This window comes from Colias philodice, chromosome 11 (assembly GCF_061535455.1).
Source record: "Colias philodice isolate Cphi_HAF_F1 chromosome 11, ilColPhil1 Martin Lab GWU primary, whole genome shotgun sequence".
Lineage (NCBI taxonomy): Eukaryota > Metazoa > Arthropoda > Insecta > Lepidoptera > Pieridae > Colias > Colias philodice.
Window position 1 is genome coordinate 11,868,875 of NC_143096.1, and position 12,139 is coordinate 11,881,013.

The window sequence follows — 12,139 nt, forward strand, 5'->3', positions numbered from 1 at the left end:
AATAAATCCATTACAAAACTTTACAATGTTCCAGAATAAAATAACAGATGTCTCCTTTTTAATGTTCATTCTTTCAGTTTATTGCTTACTGCATTTGGCGTATAAAAGCGTCGCTGTAACCTTAAATTTTCACCGTAAAAGTTTACGTGACATAGGAAAGCATTGAACACAATCGCGCACTTCGAAAGAACCATTTTGAGTGACATTTCATGCTATAACTTCTATAGTTAAACAGTGGAAAATGTTCGAGAGGACTGTTCACTTTTTTGTAAAATTTTAGCAGCGATAGGTTAGAGTAATAAATAACTGGAAATACTGCTCATTAAGAACAAGATTCGCTAGAAATTCAGATCTCCGTGTATTTTTAGTTACGATAGAAAAGTTTTTCGAACATTTTACCTTACGTACGTTACAAGTAAAGTGAGTGGTTATTAAATAGACTCATGTATATCCATACACTAAGTGTGCCCTGGGGTTTTACCCGTAATGTTCCGCTCATGTTGGTCTTAGCGTGATGGTTTAATAAATAGTCTATAGCTTATCTCGATGAATGGGCTATCTAACACCGAAATTAATTTTCAAATCGGACCAGTAGTTCCTGGGATTAGCGTGTTCAAACAAACAAACTTCAGGGTCTTCAGCTTTATAATATTAAGGATTATATGAAGAATTCTATGAGCCGTACCTACTACGCCACTCTAAATTAACAAGAGGTTTAAGAAAATAAATTGAATTACTTATCTTAATATCATTTAATTACCATCATTAGCCTCTGTTTAGACTTTATTAACAAGTTCTAAACCGACGCTGTCAAACTTTTAAACACGATTAGACGATACTTTATCTTTAACTAGCGGTCCGCCCCGGCTTCGCCCGTGGTACATGTTTACGTTTTCTCTACATAAAAACCATCCTCGTACTTCAAGGAATATAATAAAAAAAGAATTATCGAAATCGGTTCAGCCGTTCTCAAGTTATGCGCTTACCAACACATTTTGGGATTCATTTTTATATTAAAGAATAATTACTTTAAACGTATTAAGATAATCATTAAAACATAATATTACAATAAAAATTTTAATAAAATAAAAATAATGTTCCATACATGGAACATTATTTTTTACAAAAAACTGCCTTCAAATTAACAGAACTATAGACCACATGTTTTAAAAGAGAGCACACGGGAGGCATCAACTTTCAATTACAAAAAAGATCATCAAAATTCTTTCACCCAGTCCAAAGTTATAAGTTATAAGGTACACAAAATACATTCGAATTAAGATCCTTTTTCAAGTATATAAATACAAATTCATAGCACTTTTCATTCAACATTTAAAATGAACATAGTGCATTATACAACTGAATTATATCCATAGATTGATTCACGTTCAGTACTAATTACATTTGCATGTTATCTATTACTAGCTTTCTGCCCTCGGATTCGCCCGCTTTATGTACAACTGATAAATGATATACTAAAACCTCCCTATTGTACCACTCTATCTATTAAAAAAAACTGCATCAAAATCCGTTTTGTAGGTTATAGAAAGTGACTTTGTTTTATACTATGTTGTGATGTAGCACTTTTCAGCCGCAGCTTCACCCGCCTAGTCAAAGGAAAACTGATTTTCGGGATAAAAACTATCCAAGTTACCCTCTATGTGTGTGCTTTTTCATTGCAATATCATAAAAATCGGTTCAGCAGTTTTTCATCATCGGTTTTGCGTTGGATTATAAAGGATTAACAAACAAACATACAAACTTTCGCATATTAGTAGTATCTATATGAGAAATGCTAATTTGAAACTTGGCTGTCTACGATATAGGTCTGAAAACGGTCACATCGACCCCAATACAGTTCCGATATTTCGTGTATACAGATCTTATCGATAATTGGCCTACTGAATTTTAAATATATTTACCCTCTTGAAAATGCAAGCAATTTTAATGTAATCTAGCATATTATAAGATCAAGCACATTACAAGATAAGCAAAAGCTAACAAGATAGAGTTGCTTTATCGAATCGATCAGAATTCTATAGTGATCTAAAAAATTGTTTGTCTGTAAAGTCGGTTTACTGACGATAGTTGAACGTGACATCGTCCGATTGTGCTTCTTTGTCGCTCGTTCCGCGCTCTCGCTTGCACTTCAAGCCTTACATGGAACGCCTCAGAGCGAGGTAACGCCGCATGAGTCATGTTTTTTCGTGCGTGCAGCCGGCTCAATCGAATTATAGAACGTTGTCACGTCACAAACGTTACAAATTTTATCTTTAACGATTTTTAGGGTTCCGTACCTCAAAAGGAAAAAACGGAACCCTTATAGGATCACTTTGTTGTCCGTCTGTCCGTCCGTTTGTCCGTCCGTCCGTCTGTCAAGACCTTTTTTTTATAAACGTTTTACATAGTAGGTACCTACATCACGATATCCATAGACTTTCATATTTACTCCAACATAAACAAAATGACAAAACATTAAGGGACCTCTAACTCTCACTATAGAATACCAAAAACGAAACGTGCACGAACACCTTCAAAAAAGTTGTAAAAATTAAAACATCCTTGTGACAAGAAAATTTACTATTAAGTACTATAATTTCGAATTAATTCAAACATAACCACTACGAAAGTATTCTCAATACTTGTTTAGATTGAAGAAACTAAATCTCTAGAGTTATGCTAACGTTCTGTGAGGAAGTGTGAGGTCCCATGTCCCCAAGTGGGGTAAGGGGCAGGTGTATTATACATCTGTTTCACTGATCGATTTTCTTTAGGGACAAGTAGGTGATCAGCCTTCTGTGTCCTGCCAGACCGAGACATTTTTTTTTTCTTCGTCTCCACCGGGAATTGAACCCAGGACCCCTCGGTGCTACGCTCACGCGAGCGTTCTGTGAGGAAACCAGGTGTAAAACCAAAACCACGCCATCAAAGGAAGAGTTTATAAGCACTTAAACATTATTATTATATGCAAAATTTGATCCAATTTAAAGTTGACATCATGTTTTTCATTAAAAAAGGCTTTTAAACTTGTCGGTGACAGTTTTATCCGCAATTCATATACAAATTTTCAGCTTTTAAAATTCAATTAACAATACTTTAATGGGCTTAATGGAAGCCACAAACGTTTTTAGAATATTTTTAAACTTTCAAACGGAAAAGCATTTGATTGTGTTCATTAAAATGGACTTAATCAAAGAGATGACGCAAATCTATTATTATTTATTTTTTAACTTTGATGTTACTTGTATTGCACGCCTCATAAGCGAAGCGTTGAGGTGGGTACTACTGTCACTTCGCGCAAAACATCTGATTTTTCAAACTTAAAATGTCTTTATGTATCATACATTGCACTTGTAAGATAATACATACACACACATATTAAGAAAAAACACTATTTTTAACGTTCATGATATTTTTGATGTCATTTTTGTTATTTAAACTAGTTAAAAAACAGTTTAAAAAAGTTCTGTCTTGGACGTCCGTGTGTCTGTATGTGCGGATCCTTTTTCTTGTTAACACGATAGCGACCGAAATACTTTACTAATCGAGTCTTTTTTTCTCTTACGCTTGAGTATGCTCAGGAATAGAACCCTTTCATTTTTCAGGGTCTGATTCGATGTGGTTTAATTGTTATTAAATAAACAAAAATAATAATTAATAAATATTTATTAAAAAAAAATTATGAGGCGTGCACTTTTGGATTTTCCAAATTATTTAATTTAATTATTATATAATATGTATTTCATGACATAACCTACTTTTACAAAATTAAGCTTTTTGTTACTTTGAACTACATAACAGATAAATGTTAAAATATCGAGATTCTGGAAACAGGAAAAGTAATTTCAGAATTAATTCATATTGTATGAATTTTAACAAAAGATAAAATAATAATTATTTAAAAATATTTACCTTAATAATTGTATTTACTACGTTTACACGTGTCGCAATTTTGATGAGGTAAAAAATAATATTGACTTACAAAATTTACCTTATCTAATAATATAACAAAACAAAAAATTACGTCCAATTAATTTATCTTGAGAATGTCTGTAATAAATGAGAAACCTTACAAATAATTAACGTCTTATTTTCTTTCCAGGTCGTTCCGAACCAGGGGTGATACCATCCATAGTTGGCTTCACCAAAGACTCCGTGGCCCACGAATCAGACCGCTTGGCACCTGGTGACAGGATCTGCAGCGTCAATGGCATCTCCACAGCAAGGCTCACCAACGATGAAGTATTGCGCTTACTGGATAACGTGGAAGAGAGGGCGTCGCTGGAAGTGGAGTACTATATGCCTAACTATGGTAAAATACGTACTCTTTTTTACGTAAAGTGCTTGACCACGATCTAGCCTGCTACTAAGCCAAAATGTGGTCTAAGAATTAAGTTGGGGCGCGCTTTTAGAACTCATATTATATATGAAATGGGAAGTTTGATTGTTCTGCATAGGCAGCATTTGATAAATGTGAATCGATTTTCTCGAAGTTTATCATCATGCTTTCATGCGCTGTAGAACCAAGCATTTTTAATCCGTTTTAAAAAGGCAATTTATTAAAGTATGAGCATACGCAGGTAGCAATAATTGTAGTATTACAATATTTTTTCCCTATCAACCTATAAAAATTATAGCTGTATCGGTATTTAACAAGTACATATATGTCTCTTAGTATCTTAAAATATTAAAAGTACAATGTACCACATAAAGGTTTTAATCATAGAACCGTGCAAAAACTGACTTCACCCAACTTCCCAACAAATTGATGTTAATTATTCCGTAAACGCTGCCTGTGTTTAACGTTTTGTTTTTGTTGAGCCCCCGAAAGCTTCCTTTTACTCTTGGCCAAAAAATATTTATTCACGGTTAAGTATTCTCGGAAAGCGAGGAATTTTAGGAAATGTTTGGTGCAGGCGTGCTCCTGTTATATTTTTAACAATGGATATGATGTTAATGTTATATGAAAAGATATGCAAACAATAGGTACATTTTAGTAGAAGGTTAAGTATGTTAACGAAAAATGAAAATTAAGAGAAGTATTCTGATGTGCTATTATGAATTTACTATTTTATCACTAACTAACATACAAACTTTATTTATTCAGAATCTCTGCAGCACGTCTTAAAGGTACTTACCATTTTTCTACACAACATTTTACACGTCAATATCAAAAGAAAATTTCTTACAGCGTCCCAAAACTCCCTGTACATAACAACGAAGCTAGCGGAAGTTCCTGTAGAGAAGATAAACGGATCCCTTGGCATCACGATACGAGGTGGTCACCCAGAGAACTCTGCTCCCAGCGCTGATCTGGTTCTGAACAGCCGGTCCCTGGACGCTCAGCCTCTGGTGGTGACCCATGTTAGACCGGGAGGAGCTGCGTATAACACTTCTAGAATAAAACCTGGGGATCGTTTGTTGAAAGTTGATCATGTAAGTTGAAGCCACACAGGTAGAGTAAGTTGAAAATATTAAATAAGTTTAGGATAAGCTTTATATTAATGTGAAAAACCAACAAACAGATACATTAATAGTATTAATTCATAAATGCCTTAAAACAAATATGTACATTGCACTAAATTACGAATGTTGAGATTGCCACATTGAAATTAAATAATAATAAAAGCTAGCTGTCAGGTTTCATTTTCAGGTATATTTTACAGGTTATTTTTCACAACTGCCGTAGAAGTTATATATAATAATAAGCCACAATGATTATGTAATAGAGCCTACAAGTGATAACTGCGTTAAAAACAACCGACTTCAAACTTGCACTTGCAACATTTACAAATACAGTCAAAAATGCTCATAAAATAAAAACTACTAAGCCTATCCGAATAAAATTTTTATGGGACCAATTCGACACCATCCCGCATCGAACAAAAAAAGAATCACGTAAATCGGTTCAGAAACCTCGGAGTAATCGGTGTACATACATAAAAAAAAAACATACCGGCCGAATTGATAACCTCCTTTTTTTGAAGTCGGTTAAAAACATTATGCATTAAATTTAAAATATGTACTTTTAATTGTGTTTATGTTTTTTTTTTTCGAGTTATTAAAATCATGCATTAAGGTACTTACCAGATATTTTATAAACGTTGTTATTGTGGTAGTAGAACATTATGACGTGTATTTAACATAATATAATTTTTAGTTTTAATTTTTATTTTATGATCATTTGCTATTTCCACAGATATCCCTCACAAACAAAACACTATCCGAAGTACATCAGATCCTACAAAACTGCCCCCAAGTAACCAGCCTAACCATCGAATACGACGTATCAATCATGGAATCCGTGAAGCTGGCCACCGGACCCTTACTCATTGAGATCGAGAGACCCTGTAATGAAGACCTGGGCTTATTTCTGAGTAATCAAAGATATTCTGATGACGTATACAGTTCGGGTTCGGATACGTATCAGCGTGTAGGGAGTTCCAATGCTATTTATATTGATAGCATTCTACCGGCAAGCATTAGTGACAGGTGAGGGGATTGTTTATCCTTTGCGTTAATGAACATGCGTTGATTTTCATAACTCAGCAGTTTATATACGTTTATAGTTATAGTATGTCATGCTTAACATGTATTTCTTGAAATTTGTCAAACAATATGAAGTAGATAAATAAATGGTTTGAGAATTTGTTTATTGAAAAATTCATAAATTACTTTTGATACTATTTGCAAGGGGTATTTACCTTTTTGCTACCGATTTCTTTGTTCAAGAGATAAGGTAACCTCCGAACTTTACTTCAACTACTATTACTTCTACCAAACTTTATCGTAACTTAGAGTCTCCAGTCTTTCGTACTGCTAGTCTTTCATACTCCACCCCTTGCAGATGTGGTGCTCTTCATCCTGGCGACCAGCTCCTGGCTTTCGATGACCACGTGATCGAAGGCAGCAACTACACAGCTGAAGAAGTAATGTGCTATTTGGAGAACAGCGAGCCTGGTTACACTCGGCTGCATATCGCTCCACGGCATATACTGGCGCATGGTGGAAGATTTCCTAGAGGTAAGAATTTTATATTATTTCGTTACAATTCTTGGAGGACGTTCTTTATAGAGGAGTAGATCTTTAGTCTGTATAGTAAAGTGGTTTAATTGTACGATCGTGAAGTCAACATAATATTTTATCAATGTAAAAATCGACTTCAAGTGTCAAATATAAAAACATTTTTTTTTTAATATTATAAACGCATATGTTACAATCAAAACTTATTAAATAGTTATTACACGAAACATTTTGGTATCATATTAGTGAAAGAATATATCTGTCGATCCTATATCAATGATAAATTACTCAAATAAATAACGGTGTTTTACGGTTTACTGTTTAAACAGGATTCACGCTCCCTTAGGTCTATCGCGTAATTTATGTATGGTACATGAGTTAGTTCAAATAAACCAAACTACAGATTCTAAACTATTGACAGCGGGATTATACATTGAAACTTGTGTTCAATATTGTTCAAGAAGTTTGTCTCACTTCCTTATTATAAGGCGGGCTACACAGAGCGAGCAGCCTCGCGAAGCAATTACTACGCAAAATAGCTCGATCTGTGTGGACGTGGTTTAGCAGAGGAAATAGAGTTTCAGGATAAAAGTGCATAGAATGTATAAGTTACAAATTAACAATAGAATAGTTAATAGGCAGCCCATGAATTTTAATTATGTGTATTTGCTATAACAATGTGTATTATAGGGACAAAGATACCTTAAAAAATATTGAGTTTCTTGCCGATACATCACGGTAGAAGCGAACATCCGAATCGGTGGTAGTTTTAAAAAATGCCAATTCACAAAGAATCGTAAAAGTTTAATTAATAAAAATAAGTTGTTGTGAGTTTGAGTTTCACGTGTTTCCTCGGCCGAGCCACGTCCACACTGACCGAGCTGATTGCAGCAATAGCTTCGCGAGGATGCTCGCTCAGTGTAGATCCCGCTTAAATGGTTTCAACAAATAGTCAACAACTAACTAGTAAGTTTGGTAGTAACGTTTAATAGGAAAATAAATGTACCTCGATATTTAAGCTTGTAAATAGAAAACCTTCATTAGCTGAGATTTGCGGGCAAGTAGGTGATTACCCTGCCTGGTAGTCGTTGTTTTTTATTATCCGAGATTAACCACTATAGAGAAGGTTCCATTAACCTATATGGAGGTGATAGATAAAAGCCTAAAAGCTTAGGCGGTTCTATGGCCAGGGCTTTAACTGTCGTATCAGAGGTATTGAAGTTACTTCTTTGAAAAATATTGTGTTATGTATGAATCAGCAAGGCAAATAATTTATGTTGGATTATTTACAACTAAAAAAATTTGATTGTCTGTAAAGTCGCTTTACTGACGATAGTTGAACGTGACAACGGCCGATTGTGCTTCTTTGTCGCTCATTCCGCGCTCTCGCTTGCACTTCAAGCCTTACATGGAACGCCTCAGAGCGAGGTAACGCCGCATGAGTCATGTTTTTTCGTGCGTGCAGCCGGCTCTATCGAATTATAAGACGTTGTCACGTCAAAAATATGATTGATGATGAATTCAATACTGCAAACTTTATCGTATTTTTAATGATTTAGGGTGTTTTTCCACCGATCATGTGCGAGGATGTGTAGCGAGGACAGAGGAATGTGTTCGTAAATAACCAATAGTATCGCTTCAAACTACAAACCAAATGAATATGATTGGATTTACAAAAACGTTAATAATACGAAAAATATTGAAAACGTATATAAGTCGAAAAATATTGAAAATTGTATTATTTATTTACTTTGTGAAGCGGAAAAGTGAAATAAAAAAAGAAAACATTTTATGATGGATTCAAACGAATCTGTTTAAAACAGATATCTATCAATATGATGTATTTTACAGAAAACTCAATATCCGGTACTTTGAACCCGAAGAAACATCGCCAGCGGTTTCGACAGAGTTCCATGCCGAAACTGGGTGTCCCTGATGATTATGGTAAGATTTCCTATTTATCTACTATGATGTTTTGTATATTAATGTGTATTAACCTACATAATAATTATCGTAGGAACTAATATGTAGCGGCTTTATATATTTTGGATAGCAAAATAAAACAACTGAGTGACAACCTCTTTATATTGCAGCTAATTACAAATGAAACTAACATAATACCAATACATAATACTAGCGGTCCTTCCCGGCTTCGACCGTGGTACATATTTCGCAATAAAAGGTAGCCTATGTTCTTTCTCAGGGTCTAAAGATTGTCTGTGCCAAATTTCATGAAAGTCGGTCCATTAGTTTATGCGTGAAAACCATACATACATACAAACCTTTCCTCTTTATAATATTAGTATAGATATAGATTAATGTTACATGATACATGACCCAATAAGTAAACTGTAATGTGCTGACGGCACATTATACATGAAGTTTTTTTTTTTATATGTATAACTAGAATTATTAGTGTGGGTTCCACAATTTGTATCGTAGTATAGACTTTTATGTATGCTAGAATGTTTTACCTAAATATATTAAACAGTTAATACGTAACGTAGATTGTCCCTTATCTTATGTATAATACGTATCTTATGTATAATATCAATAAAATGTTATATTTCATTTTTATTCCAAACTAGCTTCCGCCCGCGGCTTCGACCGCGTGGTGTTTTTTTGCAATAAAAGGTAGCCTGTGTTCTTTCTCAGGGTCTAAAGATTGTCTGTGCCAAATTTCATCAAAATCGGTTGAGAGGTTTAAGACGATACACAAAAAAAAATCCACTGCTTGGCGGGCGGAGTCTAATAGCTCGCTATCGCGAACGCGGGTGTGCGCGAAGTCATTCTTGCAAACTCGCCGCGCTGCCGCTGGCCGACTCGGGACAAACATGTATGGAGTCGTCATACAGTTATAATATTGTTATACTGTATTTATTTAATTGTTGATTTATTGGTTTTATTTTCTTGCTTATAAACAAATAATCTTCTTTTTAACAACTACTTAGACATTATTAATAATTATTATTATTTCGTAATGTTAACTTTATTACAAAATAATACAGGTTATAAATAATCTTTAAAATAACAAAAAATATTGTTACTCTGAAAAAATGAAATGGTACTCAATAACGCGGACTACTGAATTGATTTAGATAGAATTTGATGCTGACGTAGATATTACATCATGCCCAGAAATGAAAGGTACTATTCTGAAAGAAGTTATAAACCCTATAAACCCTAATTCTTCTCAGTCAAAGTCAAGAGTGGAAGATATCACTAATACAGTAAAACTGATGCGAAACTTTGGATGTTAATTTGTATATTTTTTTGTTAGTTGTTACTTAATCATGTCAAGACTACATTACCAATTTTGATAAAATATAGCTAATTGCCTGGATTTACACATAGGATACTTTTTATCCGAACTGAACACTTCTGTGGGATAAAACAGGATTCACGATATAACCTAATTCCACGCGGGCAAAGCCGCGGTCGGAATGATATTTTTTAAATAAAAAAATTGTTTTAAAAAAAACACAAAATATATTGACGCATGTATTTATTTTTTGCACTCTATTATAATTGTAATTATTCATTACAAATAATCAAAATAAAATAGCCAGAACAAAGTTAGGCCCTGGTAGGGTAGGTAGGCAGGTACAGCAATGTGAGACGAACACTGGCTTATTTATACCAAAAATAATGTTATAATACATTAAATTAAGTTTACAACAAAAATACATAATATTAGCTAATGTGAAAACGAATCAACCAATCATCCCACAACAATGAAATGTGCACACAAATATTCATCGAAATCGGTTCATGTGATTAGGAGGAGTGACTGCAGCGCCATCTTCCGGGCCCAATTGTGTTTCCAGATCACCCAGGAACTCAATTTAATATACTTACACAAAATTTTTCGAAATGAAAACTCACATTACTATGTAAATATGAATATAAACCTGTTTTAGTACTAAGCAATTTCCCGCACAGGTGTAGTAAGTATAAATGAAATAAATATCAACATCAAATTCTTTATACAACATACTTATCTACCACCTACTAAGAAATGTAATTCTTGAAATTTTTTCGTATTTTTTTAAATATAATACTACTCCAATGAGCTCCTGTTCCATATTACGGCCACCATACTTCCACTAAGTTCACCATGATTTTTTATTTCTTTGCACTTTGTTGCTTTTTGCTAAAAATGGAATCATGCGATAAAACCAGTAGAGCGTTGATAACATACATTTTTGACTGAATAAAGGTACTTACGAAGGAGTGGGTTCACATTGTGAACAATCAGTGGGATTATTTTCCTTCTGGATTCCGGATTTCTGAAAAGATTATTTATGCTATAAATGAAAAAATCTTACACATTCGTTATACAGTACTTAAAACAGGGGTACATATCAAATATCGTCTATAATACAATTATCATCAAATTTAAAATAAAACCAACTTACTTCATTAATTTGTTCCAATTGTAAGCATTCTTTTTCCTCCAACCTTTATGTTTCTTCTTTTTATTTTCTTTATTGTCCCCATTTGTCTCATTTTGTCTTATCGTGTTGTCACCCTTTTTTACGATTGCGCAAGCGACACAAGTTCCCCGTGTGACGGCCGTAGCGGGAATGACTCGTGCAGCGATCGGGGTAGGAAGGTACAGGGCGGCTCTCGCTATATTGGCTGGTCGCGCGCTAATTTCAAGTATTTCTTGTTTATTTCAAAACCATCGCATATTTCAAAATTCTAACACGGTAGACGTATAGGTTGTATATTTTATAGTTAATATCCAAAAAGTCGTAACTTTACGTTTGTTATTTTGAAGATGCCAGAGATTAAAAAAAAATAACAATGAGAACTTTGTATTTTTTTTCTATCGAGAAAATATCATGGAATCATGTTTCTAAAACGGTAGACGTATTGTGTTACTATTGAACTTTCTTGTCAAGAATTTTCATCACGACAACTTTAATAATATAAAAATTACGAAGGTTTGAAAAGGGCCGTAAATGTTAGAAAAATTAATTCATCACCTTAAGCGGGAAAGCGTTACAGACAGACAGACAGACAGACAGAGTTACTTTCGCATTTATAACATTAAAGTAGGGATAAGACCATTTTTTCCTAATAGAGATTTATAGATGGCACTTTTTTCATA

General features: G+C 34.0%; 1 protein-coding gene across 3 annotated transcripts in view; it reads left to right on the top strand.

Moving 5' to 3' along the window:
* Grip (Glutamate receptor interacting protein) overlaps positions 1-12,139 on the top strand; it is a 237,814-nt gene that overhangs the window by 212,355 nt on the left and 13,320 nt on the right. For all 3 annotated transcript variants that reach the window (XM_089701174.1, XM_089701175.1, XM_089701176.1), the window contains 5 exons: positions 4,103-4,312; positions 5,192-5,436; positions 6,200-6,492; positions 6,848-7,023; positions 8,875-8,967. In XM_089701174.1, coding sequence (XP_089557300.1) covers positions 4,103-4,312; positions 5,192-5,436; positions 6,200-6,492; positions 6,848-7,023; positions 8,875-8,967 — 1,017 coding nt within the window. The remainder of the gene's footprint in view (positions 1-4,102; positions 4,313-5,191; positions 5,437-6,199; positions 6,493-6,847; positions 7,024-8,874; positions 8,968-12,139) is intronic.